This window comes from Monodon monoceros, unplaced genomic scaffold (assembly GCF_005190385.1).
Source record: "Monodon monoceros isolate NGI ecotype Baffin Bay Population unplaced genomic scaffold, NGI_Narwhal_1 Super_Scaffold_21, whole genome shotgun sequence".
In the NCBI taxonomy this organism is placed as follows: domain Eukaryota; kingdom Metazoa; phylum Chordata; class Mammalia; order Artiodactyla; family Monodontidae; genus Monodon; species Monodon monoceros.
The window spans coordinates 66165515-66191278 of NW_021703778.1; the positions used below are offsets into that span (position 1 = coordinate 66165515).

A 25764-nucleotide genomic window follows, 5' to 3' on the forward strand; every position below is an offset into this window, starting at 1 on the left:
AAGACACATTTATTCAATGTCATGATCAGACTATTACATTTAGCAATCAACAGCATGGGTGCCAAAAAAAAAATCTACATTAAAACCCTTTGTTGGAATGCTTTACACTTTCCACAGAACAGAAACTAAAATAACCTGTTATACAATTAGTCACAAATACAGTCCTTGAGTTTTTTTGCCCATACACATGAGTATTGTCTAAAACATGTCTTCTTTGTAGCAGCTAGGCCCTGCCACCACTGTGCTTGGCTGAGTTCACAAATCTGTTGTAACCTGTAGCTTCCCTGTCACTTCTCTGGCTCTCCTCTCCTGCTAAGCTTTGTTTCCTGGCAGTAATCAAAACCTTCTGCCACTGCCATAGCTACTGCTGCTGCTGGAACCACCAAAGCCACCTTGGTTTCAGGGTTTGGCAAAGTATTGGCCTCCACCACCATAGGGGCCAGAACTTCTGCCTCCAGGTTTCCTCCTTTCATGGGTCCAAAATTTGGAGTTTGATTGTTGTAACTGCCAGAATCATTGTAGCTTCCACCACCTCCAAAATTGCTTCCATCATTACCAAATCCATTATAGCCATCCCCACTGCCACCATATCCCCCAGCACCACGGCTGCCACCAAAGCCACCTCGACCACTGAAGTTTCCTCCATGACCACCACCAAAGTTTCCAGAACCACTTCGACCTCTTTGGCTGGATGAGGCACCAGCCATCTCTTGCTGAGATAGGGCTTTCCTTACTTCACAGTTGTAGCCATTCACAGTGTGGTATTTCTGAATGACAATCTTGTCTACAGAGTCATGGTCATCAAAGGTTACAAAAGCAAAGCCTCTCTTTTTGCAACTGCCTCAGTCAGTCATGATTTCAATGACTTCAATTTTCCCATACTGTTCAAAATAATCTCTTAGATGATGTTCTTCAGTGTCTTCTTTAATGCCACCAACAGAAATCTTTTTCACAGTGAAGTGGGCACCAGGTCTTTGAGAATCTTCTCTTGAGACGGCCGTCTTTGGTTCCACCACTCTTCCATCCACCTCGTGTGGCCTTGCATTCATGGCCACATCCACCTCCTCCACAGTGGCATATGTGACAAACCCGAAGCCTCTGGAGCACCTGGTGTTTGGATCCCTCGTTACCACACAGTCTGTGAGCGTTCTCCACTGCTCACAGTGGCTCCTCAGACTGTCATCACTTGTTTCAAAGCTCAAACCTCTGATGAAGAGCTTCCGCAGCTATTCGGGCTCTTTGGGTGACTCTGACTAGACATGACGGCAGTGGAGGGGGAGGAGAGACGTCAACGATGCTTACTCGGCGGCGTCCACGGGCAGAAAGGAGTAATCTACCAAATGTATCTCCACCAATACTTGATGTTAGCTTTATAGCAACGCTTGAAGTCGGTTAGTGTCAATCCTCCAACTTTTTTCTTCTCCTTAACTATTGTGTTAGCTATTCTGAGTCTTTTGCTTTTCCGTATAAACTTTAGAATCAGTTTGTTAATATCCACAAAATAACTTGCTAGGATTTTAATTGAGATTGTATTGCATCTATAGATCAAGTTGCAAAGAACTGACATCTTGACAGTATTGAACCTTCATATATATGAACATGAAATAGCTCTCCACTTATTTAGTTCTTTAATTTCATTCATCAGTTTTGTAGTTTTCCTCATAAAAATCTTGTACATATTTTGTTAGATTTATACCTAAGTATTTCATTTTGGAGGGTGCTAATGTAAATGGTATTACTTTTTTTAGATTAACTTTTTTTTAATTGAAGTATAGTTGCTGTACAATATCATGTAAGTTAACAGGTGTAGAATATAGTAATTCACAATTTTTAAAGGTTATACTCCATTTATAGTTATTATAAAATATTGGCTATATTCCCCATGTTGCTCAATATATCCTTGTAGCTTCTTTTATACCTAATAGTTTGTACCTCTTACTTCCCTACCCCTATATTACCCCTCCACCTTCCCTCTCCCCACTGGTAGCCACTAGTTTGTTCTCTATATCTGTGAGTCTGCTTCTTTTATGTCATATTCACTAGTTTTTTGTATTTTTTATATTCCATATATAAGTGATATCATGATTTGTCTTTCTCTGTCTGACTTATTTCACTTAGCATAATGCCCTCCAATTCCATCTATGTTGCTGCATATAGCAAAATTTTGTTCCTTTTTATGGCTGAGTAGTATTCCATTATATGTGTGTGTGTGTGTGTGTGTGTGTGTGTGTATGTATATACCACATCTTATTTATCCATTCATCTGTTGATGGACACTTAGGTTGCTTCTGTAACTAGAAATAAGAAAATTAGGAAATGAAAAACTCACTGGTAAAGGCAAGCATACAGAAAAGGTAGGAAATCATCCAAACACAAAGCTAGTAGGGAGGTTAAAAGACAAAAGTAGTAAAATCATCTATATCCACAATAAGCAGTTAAGGGGTACACAAAACAGTTAAATATAAAATATGATATCAAAAACACGAATCGACAGCACAAATGCAGGGTTTTTAAAATGCATTTGAAATTAAGAGATCAGTAACTTAAAACAATCACATATATATAGACTACTATACAAAAACTTCATGGTAACCACAAAGCAAAAATCTATAATAGATATCCACACACACACACAAATGGAATCCAAATGGTATTATATTTTAAATTTCAAATTCACTTATTCATTGTTGGTATGTAGGAAAGCAATTAACTCTTATATATTAACCTTGTATCTTGTGACTTTGCTATAATGGCTTATTCAGGAGTTTGTTGTTGATTCCTTCAGATTTTCTATATAGATGATCATGTAATTTACAGACAAAGTTTTATTTCTTACTTTCCAATCTGTATACAATTTATTTCTTTTTCTTGCTTTATTACATTGGTTAGGACTTGCAGTACAATGTGAAAAGCAGTGCGAGGGGACATCTTTGCCTTGTTCCTGATCTTAGCAGGAAATCTTCGAGTTTCTCACCATTAAGTAGATGTTAGTTGTAGGATTTTTGTAGATATTCTTTATCAAGTTGAGGAAATTCTCCTCTATTGCTAGTTAACTGAGAGCTTTTGATCATGAATGGGTGTTGAATTTTGTCAAAGGCTTCTTCTATATCTATTGATATGATCATGTGATTTTTCTTCTTTATCCTATTGATGTGATAGACTACATTAAATTGAACATTGAAGCAGCCTTCCTTACCTGGGATAAATCCCACTTGCCCATGGTATACTATTATTTTTATACATTGCTGGATTCAATTTGCTAATATTTTGTTGAGGATTTTTGCTTATTTGTTCATGAAAGATATTGGTTCACGGTTTTCTTTTCTTGTAATATCTTTGGTTTTGATATTAGGGTAATGCTATCCTCATGGAATAAGGAAGTATTCCCTCTGCTTCTAACCTCTAAGAGAGATTGTAGAGAATTGATGTAATTTCTTCCTGAAATGTTTGCTAGGATTCACCAGTGAACCCATCTGAGCCTGGCTTTCTGTTTTGGAAGCTTATTAATTATTGATTCAATTTCTTTAATATATATATAGGCCTACTCAGACTGTCTGTTTCTTCTTGTGTGAGTTTTGGCAGATTGTGTCCGTCAAGTAATTTGTCCATTTCATCTAGGTTATCAAATTTGTGGGCATAGAGTTGTTCATAGTATTCCTTGATTATCCTTTTAATGTCCATGGGGTCTGTGGTGAACTCCCTTTTTTCATTTCTGATATTAGCAATTTGCATCTTCTCCCTTTTTTTCTTAGTTATCCTGGTTAGAGGATAATTTTATTTTCCTTTTCAAAGAACCAGCTTTTGGTTTCATTGATTTTTTCCCTATTTGTTTTCAATTTCATTGATATTTGCTTGAATTTTTATTATTTTTTCTGCTTACTTTGGATTTAATTTGCTCTTTTTCTAGTTTCCTAAGATGGAAGTTTACAAGATTGATTTTACATCTTCCTTTTTATCTAACATATGCATTCCGTGCTGTAAATTTCCCTGTAATCATTGCTTTCACGGCATCCCACAAATTTTGATATTCTGTGTTTCCATTTTCATTTAGTTCAATAATTTTTTTAATCTCCCTTGAGATTTGTTCTTTGATCTATGTGTTAGATCTATGTGATCTATGTGTATTATTAAGTCTCCAAGTAGTTGGGAATTTTTCCAACTATCTGTCTGTTATTAATTTCTAGTTTAAATCTACTAGGGTCTGAACACAGACATTGTAGGAATTCTATTCTTAAATTTGTTGAGTTTTGTTTTGTATTTTATGGTCCAGAATGTAGTCTATCTTGGCGAATGTTCCCTGTGAGCTTGAAAAGAATATGTATTCTGCTGTGATTGGATGATGTTGTCTAGAGTTGTCCATTATATCCAGTAGATTGATGGTGTTATTCAGTTCAGCTAGGTCCTTCCTGCTGTATCTATTTCTGATGAAGAGTTGTTTAAGTCTCCAACTATGATAGTAGATTCATCTATTTCTCCTTGCAGTTCTATCAGTTTTTGCCTCACATAGTTTGACTTTCTGTTGTTACAGAAAGGGATGTTACATCTTGTTAAAGAATTGATCATAAGGGTTTTTTAAATTGCAGTTTTTAATTAAACTTTTTATTTTTTGAGATAATTGTAGATTCCCATGTACTGGTAAATAGTACATAGAAATCCCATATATCCTTTATCCAGTTTTCCCCAATGGTAACATCTTACAAAACTATAGTATAATATCACAACCAGGATTTTTTTTTTTTCTTTTGCGGTACGTGGGCCTCTCACTGTTGTGGTCTCTCCCATCGCGGAGCACAGGCTCCGGATGTGCAGGCTCAGCGGCATTGGCTCATTGGCCTAGCTGCTCCGCGGCATGTGGGATCTTCCCGGACCGGGGCACGAACCCGTGTCCCCTGCATCGGCAGGCAGACTCTCAACCACTGCGCCACCAGGGAAGCCCACAACCAGGATATTGATATAAAATCAATCCACCAATCAGAATCAGGTTTCCCCAGTTTTACTTGTACTCATTTGAATGTGTGTGTACTTAATTAATGTAATTTAGTCACATGTGTAGGTTCATGTATTCACCACCACAGTCAAGATAAAGAACAACTCCATCACCATCACCATCAATTTCCTTAATGTTGACATTTTATAAAACATCACCCCTCTCTTTTCTCCTCCTCCCACCCCAGTCCCTAATGCCTTGTAACCACTAATCTGTTCTCCGTTTCCATAATCTTGTAATTTCAAGAATGTTATATAAATGGGCAAAGGAACTGAATAGACATTTCTCCAAAGAAGACGTAGAAATGGCCAATAAGCTCAACATTATTCGCCATCAGGGAAATGCAAAGCAAAACCACATGAGATACCGCTTCACACCTGCAAGGATGGCTATTATCAAAAAGTCAGTGTTAGCAAGGATGTGGAAAAATTGAAGCCCTCATACTGTGCTGGTAGAAAATTAAAATGATGTCGCTACTTTGAAAACAATCTGGCAGATACTCAAAAGATTAAACAGAGTTATCATATGACCCAGCAATTCCAGGTGTTTGGTGTATATCCAAGAAAAATGAAAACCTACGTTCACACAAAAACTTGTATATGAATGTTCGTAGCAGCTCTATTTGTAATGATCAAAACCTGGAAGTAACCCAAATGTCCATCAACAGGTAAGTATATAAACAAAATGTGGTATACCTATACAATGCAATGTTACTCATCAGTAAAAAGGAAAGAAAAACTATTTGTATACGAACTAGCATGTATTAATTTCAAAATATTTATGCTGAGTGAAAGAAGCCAGGTCAAAAAGAAAAAAAAGAGTGCATACATACTATATGACTTCATATATAAATATAAAATTCTAAAAAATGCAAACGAATCCATAGTGACAGAAAACGTGTCAGTGGTTGCTGGGGATTATTTCTTAACTTATCCTTTTTTATCAATTTTTTCATGGTTTTATTTTGTTATACATGAACTTTTACATTAAAGTATAAAAAGTATAAGATATAGACAGAATAGTGCACAAATCATAAGTGTACGAATTATCACAAAGTGAACACACCCATGAGACCTTGTGGAAACAAGATCCCTTTCTCAAGGGTGGTATTTTGGGCAGAACAATTTTTGTGAACTGTCCGAGATAAACACAGCTGGACATTAAAGTGGTGAAAACAGATTTATTCAGAAACTACTGACAGTAGGGGGAGAGCTGAGCACCAGTTCTGTTGGTGCAGAGGGAATGGGGGAGTAGGAAGGAGCTGAAGTAGGAAGTAAAAATGGGGGAATAGGAAGGAGCTGAAGTAGGAAGTAGGAGGGAGCTGTCAGGGAAGTAAAAATTACAAAAAGCTGGACAAGGGTGTTAGTCCACATGAAAGCCATCTTGATTTGCTAACTGGCTTATTGATTGAAGTTAGGCTTATTAATTATTGATTGAAGTTAGGCTTATTAATTATTAATTGAAGTTAGGCTCCTGCCCTCGCATACAGACTGGGAGGTAGGGACCCTATCATCATCCGGTGTTGCTGAAGCGAACAGTACCTGATTTTGGCAGCCTTGGGTTTTCTCAGACAGACACTTTAGGGGGCCCTTGAACGATTAGAAACTGTTAGTTCAAGTCTTTACAGTCAAAGTTGAGGCCTTGTCAAGAAGAGGGCTCAGTAGAGGCTGGCTAGAGTTTGGTCAAGGAGAGAATCTTTGTCAGCATAACTGTCTCACAGATTGAGGACTTTCAAAATCATCCACCCCCCACCACATTATGATAAGCAAAAAAAAAAAAAAGCTCTGTGCGTTTCCAAATGCCCTATCTCACAGAAACCACACTAAGTAACATCTAATGTGCCTACCAGCTTTGAAATCCTACAGTACTGTCCCTGGCTATTTTGTCTCTATTTGAAGATAGAGGTAAAGAAACAGGCTGAAAAGACAGTACACAGAAGTGCTGGGCAGGGGGATGGAGGCTGTCGATGGTTATGCCCTTCCTTCCTCTGCAAATTTTCATGTGGAATGAACACTCTGTTGCCTGAATTACTTTGCACAAATTCCCAGGAAAACCAGGCAAGGAAGTGGGCAGACTGTGAAGTGAACCCCAATTCAAATTCTGATTATGCCATTTAACTTTATTTCCATGTGCATCTTAGCCTCTCCTGGCCTCACTGAGCTTTGTAAAGCCATGAGCTTCGGTGGTTCTTGCTCAAGGTGCACAGACAGTCATGCCTTCTGGGGCAGGCTCTCCAAGGCTCTGCCAGCTGCATGGCCCAGACTCAAGGCCATACTCTTGGAACCTGCACCAACCACCATTCTCCAGTCTGCTTCCTTTCCCCACACCTGCTCCTGACAGGGGGTGTGGGTGTGAGGGACTGGAAGGAAGGGAAGCAGGAGATGAAAGAAAGCGAGCAGACACCTCTCCCTGTGCAGCTTCCACTCAAGCCCTGCCAAGGCCTCCATGGGGGAGGCACCTGCCCAGCTCTAGGAGAGGGGTCATTGAAATGAACTTGGCCAAGGAAATAGTACCTAAAGCAACTGAATATGCCCTTGAAAATACACTATTTTAATAGGTAGATATTGCTGAAAAGGTTTTGGACCAGAAAGAGATGTCACTGAAGTTCCCCTCTACCCAGTTGGAAAGGGATTTGGCCAAGCAAATTAGATAGCTAGGAAAGACAAAACCATCTCTGTTTATATAATTCATTGGTCTTGAGAACTCTCAAATGACGAGTTATAGTTGTTAACTACCCCCCTGGTGGGTAAGGAAAGCCCAGACCTTCAGGACCCAGAGGTCTGGCTACCCTCTTGGCAGGGGAGATAATGTGGTTCACTCCTTTGTGGAATTTTTTTTCCCCTGGGGAAAAATAGTTTTTCTCAGTAGGATATCAACATGCCTAACCACAGGCATCTGGACTTTCTCCTATTGGTAAAGGGAACTTTAAAGCATTTCAAATAGGGGATAGATATGATTGTATTTGAGTTTTAGAATACTCACCCTGGTTCCTACCACATCTTTTACTTTTTCTTTACTTTAAAAAATGTTTTTCTTTTACTTTTAAATAAGCTTTTTTATTTTAAGTAATTGTAGATTCACATGCAGTTCTAAGAAATAAGACAGAAAGATCCTGTGTATTCCTTTCCCAGTTTCCCCATGGTAACATCTTACAAAACTATGGTACATTAATCACAACCAGGATACTAACAATTGATACAGTCAAGAAGCAGAAAATTTCCATCACCATAAGGATCCCTCATGTTGCCTTTTTAAAGCACCATCTACTTCCCTCTCACTCCTACCACCTCCTTAACCCTTGGCAAACACTAATTTGTCCTCCATTTCTATAATTTTGTCATTTCAAGAATGTTAAATGAATGGAATCATACACATACATGCCTTTGGGAATTGCTCTTATCACTCACCATAATACTCTAGAGATCCATCCAGGTTGTTGTGTGTATCAACAGTTTATTCCCGTTTTTTGCTGAATAGTATTCCATAGTACGGATGTACCACAATTTTTTTTTAACTATTCACCCGTTGAAGGACATCTGAGTTGCTTCCAGTTTGGACTATTATGAATAAAGCTAGTATAAATATTCGTGTACTGGCTTTTGTATGAACATAAGTCCTCATTTCTCTGGGCTAAGTGCTCAGAAATGCAAGTACTGGGTCATATGGTAGTTGCACGTTTTATTTTTTTTTTTAAAGAAACTGCCGAACTATTTTTCAGAGTGGCTGTACCATTTTACAGTTCTGCCAGCAATGTATGAGTAATTCAGTTTCTCTGCGTCCTTGCCAGCATTTGGTGTTGTCACTGCTTTCTGTTTTTGCCATTTCAATAGATGTGTATTAATGTTCCATTGTACTTTTAGTTTTTGTTTCTGTAGTGAAATGACGTTGAATATCTTTTCATGTGCTTATTTGCCATCTGTATATTCTCTTCAGTGAAACGTCTCTTTATGTCTTCTGGCCATGTGCTAATTGTGTTGTTTGGTTTTTATACTGTCGAGGTTTGAGAATTCTTTAAATATTCTAGATACTAGTCCTTTGTTGGATATGTGGCTTGCAAATATTTTCTCCCACTTTGTAGCTTGTCTTTTTATCCTCTTATCAGAGTCTTTCTCAGAGCAAGTTTTTAATTTTGACTGAGTCCAGTTTATTCATTTTTCCTTTTATGGATCATGCTTTTGGTGTCAAGTCTATGGACTCTTTCAGTAGCCCTGGACCCTGATGATTTTCTCCTAAGTTTTTTCCTAAAAGTTTTATAGTTTTACATTTACATTTAAATGTATAACCCATTTTGAGTAAACTTTTGTATAATGCATGAGACTTAGATTGAGACTTTTTTTTGCCTATGAGTGTCCTATTGTTCCAACAAGATTTGTTAAAAAGACTATTTTTCTTCCATCGAATTACTTTTGCATAATTGTCAAAAATAAGTTGGACATATTTGTATTGGTCTCTTTTTATGTTCTCTATTCTGTTCCATTGATCTATATGTCTTTTTCTCTGTCAATACCACACAGTCTTGATTACTATGCTATATAATATGCCTTGAAATCAGGTAGACTAATTTCTTCCACTTTATTCTTCTTTTTCAAAATTGTTTTAGCTATTCTGGTTTCTTTGTCTTTCCATATAAATTTTAATATATTCTTGCCTGTATCTACAAAAAAAATCTTGCTTTTTTTATAGTAATTGTATTAAACTTATCTATCAATTTAGGGAGAATTGGCATCTGTACTATGTTGAATCTTCCAATCCTTGAATATGGTAGGTCTCTCCATTTATTTAGATCTTATTTGATTTCTTTCATCACTGTTATGTAGTTTTCAGGATACAAGTCCTGTACGTACTTTGTTAAATTTACACCTAAAACTTTTGGGATTTCTTTGAGTGATAAAACATGGTATTGCACTTAAAATTTTGGTGTCCAAATTGCTATTATATAGAAATCCAATTAGTATTTGTATGCTTTTCTTATAGCCTATGACCTTGTTGGACTTATTAATTCTATGAGGTTTTATTTGTTTTTAAGAGTCCTTTGGGATTTTTCTACCTAGATAATCATGTTCTCTGCATATAGGGATGGTTTTACCTCTTCCTTTCTAATCTGTATACCCTTTACTTTCTTTCCTGCCTTATTGTACTGGTTAGAATTTCTAGCACTGTGTTGAATAAGAGTGATGAGGATGGAAGTACATACCACCAGCACAACCACTCAAGAAAGACTGACCAGAATTTCTGTACCACAGTTACAAAGTTCTGGGACAGAGAAACTGATTTGGCCTACCTTGAGTAAGGGTCTACCTGTCATCCAGTCATATGTGACAAGTATGTATGAACTTCTGTCCTTTGCTCAATAAAAGCTTTGGAGCAAGCTCTTGGAGTAGGTTTTGCAAGAGGGTATAGGGATGGGATGAAAATGAATTACAATGCTGGGACTACCCTGGTGGTGCAGTAGTTAAGAATCTGCCTGCCAATTCAGGGGACATGGGTTCGAGCCCTGGTCCAGGAAGATCCCACATGCCACAGAGCAACTAAGCCCATGTGCCACAACTGCTGAGCCTGCACTCTAGAGCCTGTGAGCCACAACTACTGAGCCCAAGTGCCACAACTACTGAAGCCCGCATGCCTAGAGCCCGTGCTCCTTAGCGAGAGAAGCCCACGCACCACAACGAAGAGTGGCCCCCGCTTGCTGCAACTAGAAAGCCAGCACGCAGCAACGAAGACCCAACGCAGCCAAAAATAAATAAATTAAGAAATAACTTTAAAAAAAAAAGAAAATGACAATGCTAACACAGTATGTGATCCCTGCTGAGAGATGACATCTATCTATTTAATCATGACAAGGTTCACTGGGAGGTATGCATCTTCCCAGATCCAGATTTGGTTAAGTCCCACCATTCACAGCTCTTTTCTGTGATAAACATGGAACTCCATGATGCAGTAAGAAAAAACCTAGAATTTCTTGCTAATGACTCGAAGACAAGGGTCAGAAAATGAAGGACTTAGAGACTAAAATGATGGGAACTTGGCAAGATTGAGTGCTCCTGGCGACTAGTACAGTGCATAGAACACAGCAGTCTTCACTAAATGTGACTGAGTGAATGACAGAATCTCATAACGACCTGGAAGAACATGTCAAAGAAGAGACTTATTCTGAAATGAGCTTCCTACGAAATTTGTGTTTTATTTTTAAATTTTTAATTTCACAGAATACATATAAATGTGTTTTTTAAATGAGAGCCTAACAGATAAAGCTAATATCCTCTCTACCACTTTGAATTCTTGCCTCCTTTCCCACTCTCCAAGAGTCATCACTGGTATAAGTTAGATGTATATACTTCTAGACTTTCTGTAATACTTTCATAAATGTATTATATGTACCCATCAGAAATATATAATATTGTGTAGGTTTTAAGAATATATGAATGGTAGGGACTTGCCTGGTGGCCCAGTGGGTAAGACTCTGCGCTCCCAATGCAGGGGACCGGAGTTCGATCCCTGGTCGGGGAAATAGATTATGCATGCATGCCGCAACTAAGACGCCTGCATGCTGCAACTATTAAAAGATCCCGCAACTAAAATCCCACAATTAAAAGATGCCACAGTGAAGACCTGGTGCAGCCTAAATAAATAAATAAATAGGGGTGCTTATTTTATATATATATATATATATAAATGGTATTCTTTCCAATTGCTCTTCAGTTTCCTTTTTTTCATTCAAAAACAAAGTTTTTTATTTCTAGTTGACCTAGAAAGAGACCTAGCTTATTCATTTCAATGTATACATAGTATTCCTTGGTATGTATGTGCCATAATCTGCCCATTCCCTTACTGAAGGGTATTTAAGTTGTTTTCATTGTTTTGTTATCATCAAAAATGGTGCAATAACCTTGTATTGTTTCTATATGCATGTGTGTCGAAGACGGCAAAAAAAAAAAGTCACAATCTCCACCCTCCCTGTATCCACACACTTTGCAATTTTATTTTGCAGCTCTTCCCACCAACAGGTAAAGTCCCTTTTCCTCCCCCTGAATCTAGGATGACCTTGGACTTAATTCAGCCAGTAGAATGCAGCAGACATGTCAGTGTGCCAATTTCAAGCCTAGGCCTCAAGAGGCCTTGAATGCTTCTGCTTTCTATCCCTTGGAGTTTTGTCCAGCCACCAGGTGATCAAACCCAGGCCAGGCTGTTGGGGAAAGAGAGACCACACAGAACAGATTTGAGCTGTGTCAGCTGAGGGCATCCTACGCCAGCCAGCCCCCAGCTATCCCAGCAGTGGACTGCTGACAGTGACTGAGCCAGAGGAAATCAGAACTGCCTAGCTGGGTCCAGCCAGAGTTGCCAACCTGGAGACCTGTGAGCTAAATAAATACTTGTTCTAACAGCAAAAGTTATCTGATACAATGTATGCAGATATTTCTTTAGAGCAGATTTTTTTCAAACTTTAGCATGTATCAGTATCAGCTGGTGGGGTTTTAAAATCACAGATTGCTGGGCACCACTGATTTAGTAGATCTGGGTGGGACTTGAGCATTTGCATTTCTAACAAGTTCTCAGGTGCTGGTAATGATGCCGGTCCAAGGGCCACACTTTGAAAATCACTGCTGTAGAATATATAACCTAAAAATGGTATTGCTGGGTCATGAATTATAAGCATATTTAATAGCTAAATCGATACTCCCAAACTGCTATCCAAAGTAAATATATCCTTATTGAAATTTTAAGGGATAAAAGAATAAGTCACTGAAACAAAACTTATAAACCAGATAGTATGAGGAACAAGTGTGAATAAAGAAAGTATCAGCATGAAGGGGGAAGTAACTCACTAATTCTTGGGGTTGGAAGGTGGAGCAGGAAGCTGATTAACAGTAATATTTATGACCAAAGCACAGAGTATGAATGATGAAGCAAACCTGAAATGTTAAGCCAAGAAAATAAATAGTATTTCATAATATTACATATTACACTATATACTAGAGCAGGACTTACAAGGAGAAGCTGCTCTAGAAGAGTATTCCTTCTTCTAAAGAAATAACAGGGGAGAGAGAGATAAGGTCCTAAATGGTCAGTCCCCACCCTCATCCCTCACCTCACTTCCCTTAGTTCTCCATGCCAGCTGCCATGGTTATCTTTTACTTCCTTGAATGAAACCTCCTCTCTCCCACCACAGGGCCTTTGCACTTACTGATTCCTCTGCATGGAACACTTCCTCTTTCTGTCTGCCCATACTCAACCAAGTTAATTCCCATTTAACCTTAAGGTTTTAGATCTAATTTCACTTAATCAAGAAAGCCTAATCTCCCAGACTAGGTCAAATTTCACCATTATAAACTCTCAACACACTGCATTTCTCCTACACAGCACTTAATGCAGTTGGGATTTTACCTTTGTGTGTTTATGTGATTCATGACTATCTTACTCTCCAGCCTAGGAGGTTTCAGGAGGGCTGAGAGTGTGTCTCTTTTGAGTGACCGTTGTAACCTCAACACTTTGTCTGGCAAAGAGCAGATACCCATAAATATGTGTTGGATGAATAAAGTAGGGTTTTGCAAAAGCTTTCAATGGACCTGAGGTCAAGATTGCAATGGGAAACATTCAGAAGAGGAAAAAAGAAGAGGAAACAGAAGTACTATCTTCATGATAGTACTAGAGGGTCTATCACACTGGAGGGTCACAAAGTAGTCACAGAATAGCAATGATGAGCTTCCATCTGTTTGAACAACCATATCAAAAGAGTATTGGCTACTGGACCTCTGATCTCCTGGAGAGAAGTTTCTACTGGTGTACTAGTGGGTTCTATTTAAGGTCCAGCCCTATTCAGTATTTTGAACAAGACAGAAAGCTTGCCTATCTTGTTTGCAGATAAGATGAAAGTCAAAGGTTTATTTTGACAGAATTTAGATTTAAAATAATATCATGGAAATACAAAGCCAAAACCAATAAGATAAAGGTCAATAGAGACACTGTACATATTAAATCAATCTTGCAAGTACCTGATATGGAAGAGAAGCTGGGTTTGACTACATGGTTTATGTAAAAAAAGACTTGATTGCTGACAACAAATTCATTATGAACAAATGCCATGATACAACTGGTAAAAAATGGTAACTGTCCAGAGGATGGGAACTGATGGTCTCACTTTACTGGTATATTCTCGAGTACTGTGTCTAGTTCTTAGAGCCAGTTTGAGGCCTGGAAACCTTGAGAAATGAAGAATAGTTAGAGCAGCTGGAGACGTTTAGCCTGCAAAAGTAAACACTAAAGGAAAACAAAAACTGACCTCGGATAGAGACAGCTCACCAAATCTGTACTTCCAACTTAGGAAGAGATACTCTTTCTAAAGCTCTCATGATTTTTTATTTATATGATTTCTGATAAGTTCTTTTTCATCCTTATATTCTTGTTTCATTTATTATTTCATAATTCCTTGTTCGTTTTGTGAATATTATGATTCACTTCTCTCTTTGAGAATTCTTTGAAAAAAACATGTTTATTTTGTTTTCTATTAATCCATCTTTTTTTAGCCAGGGAATGGCCTTTTTTCTCTTTCTTTCTTCCTTCCTTTTTTTTTTCCTTTTCTGTAGATTGTTCTACTGTGTTCATTTGTCTGAGCTGATTTCACTTCTTGATTATTGATTTTGGTGCCAGTCTTTTTAGAAATATTTTCCTTATATGTTTCAGAAATTTGGTTTGTAGGTTTATTTTCAGTGGAAAATTTCTTTCCTTCCTCCTTTGCCTTCCTCTCCTTTTCCTTTCTTTTTCTGTCATCCCACTCCTCTCCCTGTCTTGTCGTTTACTTTTCTTCTACCTGGTTTCTGTGGCTCCCAGTCCACAGCCAGCTGACATATCGGAGCTCTGGGCTTCTGACTCACAGTGATAGTAAAAATCCTGCCAACATGTCTGCCAGCTGCTTGGTTAAGTTGCCTCCTAGGCACCTGGCTTTCACGGAGAACCCTAAGCTGGAAGAAGTCCATCAGGACTTTGGCTTTTGTTATTTGGCTCTCTGCTTCTGTTCCACTTCTGATCCAAGGAGAAGTACAGAAGAGTACATAAAACATATATGTATAGTTTTTAAAAGAATGATAAAGTGAGAATTTATTGTAACCACCACTGGCTATGTCTTTTACATTCTTCTCTTTATATTTTTTTCTCTCACTGACGTGCTTGGAATAGTGGGGACCCCTATGATGGGAACCTCCAATACCATCTTGACAGGGTGCACCTGTCCACTCTAACAGCAGGTGGTGCTCCAGGAACCTCAGTGAGTTTCACTGCCAAACCCTCTGGGTCCTAAGATACACTGATCTCTTCAGGGTTGTAGGCTTTATGAACAGCCCACCACTTTATAATTATTTAGCCCCAGTATCTTCTGACTAGATGTGGTTACTGTTATTGCGTTTTCCTCAAACAGTAGCTCAAGATGTTTATACCTTTTTTTCTTGACAATAGCTTGTCAATTCAAGTCTGAAAATTCTCTCTCTACAAATTCCACCTGTAAGGAAAGACACTCATTTTATACATTGGGTATATTGTCCCAGTATTAAGGCTTTGGGAAATATATATTTATTATTTAAATTATTTAATATTTAAAATATTAAATATTTTAATTTTAAAAATAAAACATTTAAAGTAGATATATATAATATGTAATATATAAAAAATAATTATATATCCCAAAGTATAAAGAGAAAATTGTAAAAATTGGAATGGATGTTTATCTTCAAAATTAACATAATGGTTCAATTTGGATTATACACATTTTACATTTTGTAGTATTGATAATTTGAGGTTAGGTTTCTTATTTCACAAGAAGCTCTGATCATCTACAGCTGTCAGAAATCATAGCTAACTAAATTATATGATTTACTTTTGGATTAAAAGTTTTAAGTGCAAATTTTATTTTTAATTCTTGTTTTCCTTTTTTTTTTTTTTTGACTGCGTTGCATCTTCGTTGCTGCGCGAGGGCTTTCTCTAGTTGCCGTGAGTGGGGGCTGCTCTTCCTTGCAGTGCTCGGGCTTCTCACCGGGTGGCTTCTCTTTGTTGTGGAGCACGGGCTCTAGGTGCTCAGGCTCAGTAGTTGTAGCACGTGGGCTCAGTAGCTGTGGCTTGCAGGCTCAGTAGTTGTGGCGCACGGGCCCAGTTGCTCCGCGGCATGTGGGATCTTACCGGACCAGGGCTCGAACCCGTGTCCCCTGCGTTGGCAGACGGATGCTTAACCACTGCGCCGCCAGGGAAGTCTGCAGATTTTATTTACAACTTTCTTTTTTTACAACAACCAAGTTTTTTAAAAATATGAGGCGTAGATATAACAATATGTTTGATGTGGTATGGAGCTAGACTTTGAGAAGTAAGGGATTTTAAAGGGCCTCAGAGAAATGGAAGGAGCCCAAAAGAGACAAAGAATGGAGACAGTTAAGAGAGAGAAAAGAGGGTCCTGGGGGGAAAGGAGACGCCTGCTGAGCAGCTGCTGTGTGCCAAGCGCTGTTGCAGGAGATGAAGATCCAAAAGTAAAAGTCAAGGTTCTGAAAAGGGTCACAGTCTGGTAAGAAATCAGATTAGTTCAGTGAAACATAAGTGTTAAGTGTTATTAAGGAGGCGTGCGCACTGGGGGTCTAGGTGTGGCGAGAGCTCCCATGGGGACGGGGACTAGGAAGGCTTCTCTGAGGAGGTGACACTTGATCTAAGGGGAGGCAGAGAAGGAAAAGTGTGTGTGTGGGGGAGAAAGATGAAGAAATATCAAGAGACGAGGCAAAGAAAAAAAGGAAAAGAGGAAGGACTCGATGCGATCGGCGCTCCGGCCATCGGGCCTCGACTGCTAGGGCCTGAACGCGGTCACCGCCCCCTCCCCTCCCCTCCTCCCCTCCCTACCTCGCGCCTCTGCCGCCCGGCAGGCCTGCGCGAGCTCTGAAGCTGCGGGCTCGCCAGAGACGCCATGTACCGGCTCCTGTCAGCCGTGACAAACCGGGCCGTGACCCACGGGAGCTGCGCCTGGGGCGGCGGGCGGCGCGCAGCTCACCAGCGCGCTGGGCTGCCGCCGCTCGGCCCCGGCTGGGTCGGAGGCCTCGGGCTGGGTTTGGGGCTGGCGCTCGGGGTGAAGCTGGCCGGCGGGCTGAGGGGTGCGTCCCCCGCGCCGCCCACCGCTGCCCCAGACCCCGAGACGCCGCCTCAGGCCGAGCCGCTGCCGCCGCAGGAGCAGCCCCTCGCCCAGTGGTCTCCGCAGACCCCGACGCCGCCGCACTCCAGGCGCTTTGCCAGAGCCATCGACCGCAGCCGCGACCTCCTGCACAGGATCAAGGTGCGGCGACGGGGGGCGTAGGCGGCCGGGAACCCGGCGCCCCACCCCCGGCGTCACCCCGGCATGAGGCCGTTTGGTGGTCATCTCTCGGGGCGAGCGGACGCCACCCCGGGCGGCTGGATGCCCGCGGTCGGCTTCCCAGAAAGACTTCCCGTGTCCCGACCTCCCGGCCACGGTCAGACGCTCTCGGGGGGTTGCCCAAGTCGGGGCGGAGGTCACGGCCCGCCTCGGGGACCGCCCCTTCCCCTTAGTGCTCCCAGCGGGCACACCCCTCACGGTTAACTCCCGGCCGGCCGAGCCAGGTGGGCGGGGGCCCGAGCCGAGGTGGGCGGGGCCCGGGCCGAGGGAAGCCCCACCAGAGGAAGGCGCTGGCGGACGTGCGAGGGATTTCGGCCTGTCTTTGAACCGTTCTCTCCCCTTGGCTCTTAGGATGAGGTGGGCGCACCGGGCATTGTGGTTGGAGTCTCTGTAGATGGAAAAGAAGTCTGGTCAGAAGGTGGGCTCAGAATAGTTTTATTTATTGGCTTGTTTTGTGCCAGCCGGTGAATGAAATCTTGATGTGTTACTGTTTGGCGTGAATCCCATGAAGTGCTGTTCAGTTTTCATAAAACTATACATACTGTAGAGAAAACTAACAAACTAAAGAATTGGACTTTCTGTAAACAGCAGGGTTTAAAGTGTGACTCTGATGAGTAAACTGAAGTCTTAAAGATGGTTTGTTGTATTGTTCTCAAAGTGGTGTATATAGAACGGTCTGTTAACTGCACATTTGTAGATAACCCTTATGACTAGATAAAACGTCAGAATTTAATGTTTTTCTTTTTTAGTTCAGTGAACAATTTACTGAGTCCCCCATTCTGTAAAATGCACTGTACTAAGAACAAGGGATATACATGATTCCTTGTCCTTAATGAGCTTACAATCTACTTTATTAGTTTTTTGTTTTGTTTTGTTTTGTTTTTTACTATGCAGAGGTGTCAGCTTTTTTTTCCAAACAAAAAGCAAGCAGCTTTGGAAGAGAGACTTCTAAGCATTTTATGATACTTTTATCAAAGCATTTTATAATTTGATTTATTTTTTCATTGCACACAAATTGGTCCAACTCATCACAGCTGGTTTTTAGGAACTCAACTTTTAGGAAATGTTGTTTCAGACATCATTTAAAGGAAGTAGTACCTTTAGAAGTTGATAGGAGCAGTAAGGTTTTGAATTTAAAGAGAAATGATTCTTTCTTCAAGTTTAAGTGTACCCCGATCAACATTTATGACAGATATTGTAATCCAAAATTATATAAAAGTCAGCTCTGTAGGTGAGGGCTTTGTTTTTTTGCAGATATTTTTCAGCATGATTTACATTTATAGGTGAAAATAATTATTGTATGCCTTTTCGTTCTTTTCAGATCTCAGTTCTTTGTATGTCTCAGATTTCCACACCTTTATCCTGTAGAAGATGAAACCAAACTTAAAATATTTTCTAGAAAGAGCTTTAAATTAGTGGTACATTGTTTTTCTTCTGACTTGCAGCTGAATTAAATTAATGATTAACTAGATTGGGTTTGCAGGGCATCTTTTCACATTTGTTTTTATTGGTTATTTTAAGGAATTCAGTAGAAAGTCACTCAAAAATCAAGAGTAAGTGTAATCTGAAGAACAATGATATTTTCTTTAAAGAATGTAGAGTAACTTATTTAAAATGTGGAATAACCAAATTGTTTAGATAAGGTAAGAAGCATTAGTAACTGAATCAGAAAATTACTGTTGTGTACAGTGTACAATTTCAGTTTAGTTATAAGGTTAAATTGTTAGGCTTACTGTTGTCAGTATTGCTAAGACTCATCCCTTATATGTCGAGTTTTAATTAACTTATACAAGTGAAATACCTTTTCCTTTAGATAAACACATAGAATGTTTTAGGATAGTATTATTAGAGTTTTTGAAGACTCCTTTGACCATGAAGCCTATTAATAGTGACTTTTTGCTTTTTTTCCCAAAGGTTTAGGTTATGCTGATGTTGAGAACCGTGTACCATGCAAGCCAGAGACAGTTATGAGAATTGCTAGTATCAGCAAAAGCCTCACCATGGTTGCTATTGCCAAATTGTGGGAAGCAGGGAAACTGGATCTTGATATTCCAGTACAATATTATGTTCCTGAATTCCCAGAAAAAGAATATGAAGGTGAAAAGGTAATAAATCTCACAGTTCAATTTTCTAATGACTTTTAAGTGGTTTAAAAGCTTTCATAGGATTCTTTGGTTTGTTTTTAATGTTAATGGATTAAAGTTTTGTTTTATCCAGATAATAACCGAGTGGGTATTTTTCTGAAATTTGAGGCTAAAGGTGTGTACATGACACATTATTCTAGCAGCAGTTTAAAATGGAAAATATTGCTGAAACATTATTCCAGGGCTACTAACTTTTTATTACGCAGTTTAATATTGTAATTGAATTTTCATGTTTTTATAATTAGGTTTCTGTCACAACAAGATTGTTGATTTCCCACTTAAGTGGAATTCGTCATTATGAAAAGGACATGAAAAAGGTGAAAGAAGAGAAAGCTTATAAAGCCTTGAAGATGATGAAAGGGACGATGGAATCTGACCAAGAAAAAGAGTTAAAAGTAAAAGGAGGCAAAAGTAATGAAAAGAATGACTTTGCTAAAGCTAAGATAGAGCAAGATAATGAAGCCAAAGGCCGAAATTCAAAACCTTGCAAGAAAAAGAATGATTTTGAACAAGGCGAATTATATTTGAAAGAAAAATTTGAAAATTCAATTGAATCCCTAAGATTATTTAAAAATGACCCTTTGTTCTTTAAACCTGGTGAGTGTTAATTTCTTCTTTTTACAAAGTCATCATTACTGAAGTGTTAATTTTCAGAAAATGCAAAATGATACCATCCTGAGTGCATTCAGTGTGGTTGATGATTATGGCCTGGGTTTTGTTGTCAGACGTTTGCTTTTTTGTCTGTAGTTGTTAACAAGGCCTAGTATCCAGGCAGCTAGTTGTTTGATTTAGCTTCATTGGAGGCTACCTAGACATTTAGAGGATTCTCAGTATGAAGATATTCATGGAAAAAATTAAATATTGGAATAATTCTCCAAATAAAATCTAAACCGAAGTTGGCATGATAAAGTATTGCTAATATTTTAGTATTTCATTAGTATTTAACTTAGTATTTAAATTGTTCAACTTCTTTTGTGCTTTCATTTCTTAAATTAGTATGCATCAACTAAATTTATTTCCCAAAAAGCTGATCTATAAAAATAACGTTTTCTGTATATTTTTTGATATGATGCCTACTGAAACCACTTCATCTTTAAATTTATTGCAGGTTTATGTACTTGTATTCCATTTTCATTTTAAAACTTGTTTGTGGGAATTCCCTGGTGGTCCAGTGGTTAGGGCTCCCGTGCTTCCATGGCAGGGGGCACGGGGTTCGTCCCTGGCTGGGGAACTAAGATCCCACAGGCCACTCGGTGCAGCCAAAAAAGACAAAAAAACAAACAAAAAAACTGATAAGTATATGGATCATCATTTTATTCTTGTGTTAGAGACATGGAATAAGCAGGGCCATTGCAAAGTTGACTAAATTTGTTAATATATCATCCATGATCTTTACCTAAACGCTAAAGTAAAATATTCCAGTTTTAAAGATATGCCAATTTTCAGTGGGAAAGTATTTTACATGTTTTTAAATAATAATGAAGCATTTTCTTTTTTTTCCCCCTTAAAATGATGTCTCAAGGTAGTCAGTTTTTGTATTCAACTTTTGGCTATACCCTATTGGCAGCCATAGTAGAAAGAGCTTCAGGATATAAATATTTGGACTATATGCAGAAAATATTCCATGACTTGGATATGCTGACAACTGTGCAGGAAGAAAATGAGCCAGTGATTTACAATAGAGCAAGGTAAATGAATACCTTCTGGTGTGTCTGGCTGTATCACATCTTTACACTGTTATCAATTTAAAGTCACATTTTGCTTGTCTCCATTCCAGAATCAACTTGCCACATTTTGGGAGCTTTTCTACGTGTCTATTTTTCCACCTATAATGTAAGGAAAATAAAATATATTTTATTTTTCAAATACACATATATTTGAAGTATCCCAAGATCCTTAGGTGAAAGATAGCAATACTAATTTTAAGCACATGAATAATTAAACTAAAATTGCACCCATCACGGGCATCTATAATTTGCTCTTCCATCATCCCTTTTTTTATGTTTTCATTCATGCTTTATTTACCTTTTTTTAAATTGTTTTTTTAATTTTGAAATTGTCTCATACTTATAGAAAAGTTACACAAAATAGTACAAAGAATTTTCATATACGCTTCAACCAGATTCCCCACATGTTAATCATTTTACCACATTGCTTTATCTGTCAGTCTCTTATGTTGTTTTTTTGTCAGCCGTTTGGAAATCAGTTGCAGACATGGTGCCCCTTATACTTAAATGGTACCCATAAATACTTGAATGTGTATTTTCTAAAGATAAGGACATCCAGGAAATTAATATCAACACAAGGTTCATATCAAGTCTACAGACCTCATTCAAGTTTTGCCAGTTGTCCCAATAATGTCCTTTATAAGAAAAGGAAAAAAACTTGTTTTTCTGGTGCAGAGTCTAATATAAGCTCACACATTGCATTTAGTCGTCAAGTCTCTCAGAAGTCACATGAGTTCAATTTGTTCCATTACTGGTGATGATAATTTTAATCACTTTGTTGAGGTGGTATATACCAGGTTTCTGCACTGTAAAAGTTTGAAAATCATTTTATTGAAATATATCAAACTAAAATTTTATCATAATTTTTACAAGTAATTTGTAAAAAAGGCATTGGAAGAGAATTTGGGGACTAAAGACTAACATGAGTTTTACTGTTATGGTGTTTTCTTTTCCATTTTACTCTTATTATTATTTGGTTTGTTAGAAAGGTAACAACACATTTAACTGTGTTTAAATCAGCTGTTACTTTTACTTTTTACGGTTCCATTAGAGAACATGCTTTACAAATGGCTAAATGGTACTTGACTAGATGAAATGGTAGATTTTGTAGCTTTATCCTCCTATCCCCATACTAGTTTTGTTCAATTTTCTGTTGTATTTCGTTAAGTTACCATTTTTAAATTACCAGCTTATTCAAAAGGATCAAATATGCATTGCAAATCAGCCTGAAAGAAGTTTTTTTGAACCTAAAAGAAATTAGGTTAGCAGCAAGCAATGAATTTTAATTTTTAAATGGCCTGTAGTTTTTTTTATTTTGGGTGTTTTTTAAAAAATATTTATTTAATTTATTTGGTTGAGCTGGGTCTTAGTTGTGGCAGGCAGGCTCCTTAGTTGCAGCTTACGGGCTCCTTACTTGCGGCTCACAGGCTCCTTAGTGTGGCATGCGAACTCTTAGTTGCATCGTGCATGTGGGATCTAGTTCCCTGACCAGGGATCGAACCCAAGCCCCCTGCATTGGCAGCATTGGAGTCTTAACCACTGCTCCACCAGGGAAGTCCCTGTAGTTTTTTTCTTTTTTATTCTCTATTTTTTTTTAATTGAAGTGTAGTTGATTTACAATGTTGTGCTAATTTCTGCTGTATAGCAAAGAGACTCAGTTATACACATATATACATTCCTTTTTTATATTCTTTTCCATTATGTTTTATCCCAGGAGATTATGGATACAGTCCTCTGTGCTATACAGTAGGACCTTGTTGTTTATCCATTCTAAATGTAATAGTTTGCATCAACTAACCCCAAACTCCCAGTCCATCCCTCTCCCTTCCTCACCACCCTTGGCAACCACAAGTCTGTTCTCTATGTCTGTGAGTCTGTTTCTGTTTTGTAGATAGGTTCATTTGTGCCATATTTTAGATTCCACATATAAGTGATATCATATGGTATTTTTCTCTTTCTGACTTAGTATGATAATCTCTAGTTGCATCCACGTTGCTGCAAATGGCATTATTTCATTCTTTTTTTATGGCTGAGTAGTATTTCATTGTATATATGTACCACATCTTCTTTATTCATCTGTTGATGGACATTGAGATTGTTTCCGTGTCTTGGCTATTGTGAATAGTGCTGCTATGAACATAGGGGTGCATGTATCTTTTTGAATTACAGTTTTATCCAGGTATATGCCCAGGAGTGGGATTGCTGGGTCATATGCTAAGTCTTATTTTTAGTTTTTTGAGGAACCTCCATACTGTTTTCCATAGTGGCTGCACCAACTTACATTCCCAAGCAACAGTGTAGGAGGGTTCCCTATTCTCCACACCCTCTCCAGCATTTGTTATTTGTAGACTTTGTAATGATGGAAATGGCCTGTAGTTTTCAACCACTTCAGACAGTGTTTATTATTTTTAGGTCCAACATTATATTCTACTGGAAAGCATAAGAAAAAATGACAAATACCTGAAGTTGTCAGTTGAATCTAGAAAAGATTCTCTAATAAAGATGGCATAGATGCATGACCTTATTTTGATTCAAATCTAGGCATTTGATAACAGATGCCTACACTTACATATTAGGGAGAATCATTGAGCCTCTTTTCTCAGCTGAAAATTAAGGCTCCATGAATGTGCAGACTGCAAGGCAGCTATCATTTACTGTTTTCTTAATGAGTGATTAATTTATGATGCACAGAAATCAAAATATGGCATATGATTGAGTTAATTTCATTTTATCTCCCATTTTTTGAAAAAGGCAGTGGGTTTCTGTTTCTACTGTTAAAGGTTGCTGTCAACTCTGGGTTTTTTCTTTAGGTTTTACTTGTGCCCAGTGGTGCTAAAGGGGTAAGTGATTCATTATAGGTAGATTAAATAGGCTGCAGAAATAAAATAGGACACTAAAAGAAGAAGGAAATATGTTACCAAGGAAAATGTTCTGTCCATTTGCTTTGTTTTTATTTTACTTGATACAATATCTGTTTGGACCTCTAAAGCTCAACTCTGATTCTTTTTTTATTTTTGTAGTAATTATTTCAAAAGAGCTTAGTAATTATTTCACCAGCTTTGGGGAGAAGTTCAGGGAGTAAAAGAAATCTTCTCAAAGATGTGTGTTTAAAAAAAAAACCTTAAAGTAAAATTTAGTAAATGCATATGTTTCTGTTCATTTGTTTTATGGTACCATTGTACAAGAAATAAAATTTCCAGCAAAAGTTTGCAGCTTTGTTATCTAGTCTACTGACCCCTTGGTATAATCATAAATTAAATATGTTTACATTATCTTGACCTAGGCTTCTTAGAGTTACTGTATCCCAAGAGTAAATATTTATCATCTTTATCATTCTCTGTATGTATGTGTGTGTGTTTAAAATAGTGCCTCCCAGTGCCTGTCACCTGTTTAAGGTATTCCCCCAGAATCCCACTCCAAAATACTACTTACATTTCTTCCGCCAGAATTTTAGCAACAGGGCACATTCAGCTGTAAGGAATGCAGAGAAATTAGTTTTTAGCTGGGTGCACTGTTGTCCTGAATAAAACTGGGGTTTCTTAAATGGAAGACTGGGAACATTGATTCTGTATATGTAAATAGATATTGATTCTGTATTTCAAGTATAGTCTGTATAGGCAAGTAAACTAAATAACTCTTTAAGCAAAGACCACAGGGGAATGGAGTGAATGTTCTTGCCACTGAAAGACACTCAGTTTGTTGATGCATTAGTCAATGCTTTAGCTTATTATTAGACTCTGTTCATATTTTCTTTGTGTTTGGCACAATACTTGCAACAAAAATCTCTTTCATAGTTGGATAGAACCAAAATCAAATAAAATGAATGTTTTCTGAAGGGTTTGCTGTATTTTGACAGTATAGATATGGTCTTTACCTTTTCTTATTATCTTAATTATTATTTATTATCTTTATTTTCTAGAGTATCTTCTAAAATTAAGCATTGTTCCTTATGAAGCTGTTTTCTATGCTTTAGCTGATGGACTCTAGTAGTAGGTTCAGTCCATGTTAATGCTAAATGTTAGAGTGGGATTGGGTGTTTATAATATGCATTTTAAATTTTGTGGTTTTTTAAACTTCTCATAGCAATAAAATACAAAGTGATGCATAACTGTTTGTAAAGGCATTTAAGAAGCTTTTAAAAATTTATTTTGAATTTATGAGTTTGTAGATGTATATTTCTGTGATAATATAATCTTGTGTAGAAACTAGGGATTCTTAAATAAGTGGGGAGAGGCTGTTTGTCATCTGGCATCATTCTATCAATTATTCAGTTACAAAGATGTCCCAGTAACTTAAGAACTCGTGTCTATAATTCCATTCTTTTTAGTGCAGAAATTCCTTAAGAATTTGAAATAAAAAAGTTATCATTCAGCTGAACAAATTTATTTTCATGAAAAGTCATTAATTTGTCCTCTGTGAAGAGGAATCAAAAGATTAAAGGCTGAATTTACCTTTTTAAAGTTTAGAATTCTAGATTAAAGTCTAAAATTCTCCATAAATTTATATTTTAAAAGAGGAGTGACTGAGTCATCCTAA

The 25764-nt window shown here is 38.0% G+C and overlaps 1 protein-coding gene and 1 pseudogene across 5 annotated transcripts in view; one reads left to right on the forward strand and one right to left on the reverse strand.

Annotated features, from left to right (window-relative positions):
- On the reverse strand, positions 1–16918 carry LOC114903837 (annotated as a pseudogene). The gene is made up of 2 exons (XR_003795811.1): positions 16853–16918; positions 1–1253 (listed from the first exon to the last, which is right to left on the reverse strand). The product of XR_003795811.1 is annotated as a heterogeneous nuclear ribonucleoprotein A1-like (transcript).
- The window catches only part of LACTB (lactamase beta), an 18350-nt gene continuing 9424 nt past the window's right edge, over positions 16839–25764 (forward strand). Inside the window, exons 1-5 of one of the 4 annotated variants that reach the window (XM_029238760.1) lie at positions 16839–17279; positions 17709–17775; positions 19272–19462; positions 19747–20098; positions 21024–21189. In XM_029238760.1, the coding sequence (XP_029094593.1) occupies positions 16917–17279; positions 17709–17775; positions 19272–19462; positions 19747–20098; positions 21024–21189 (1139 nt within the window). In that variant the 5' untranslated portion in view covers positions 16839–16916. Of the gene's footprint in view, positions 17280–17708; positions 17776–19271; positions 19463–19746; positions 20099–21023; positions 21357–25764 lie in introns of those variants that run through there. The other 3 variants (XM_029238761.1, XR_003795995.1, XM_029238762.1) reach the window with 3 other exon arrangements.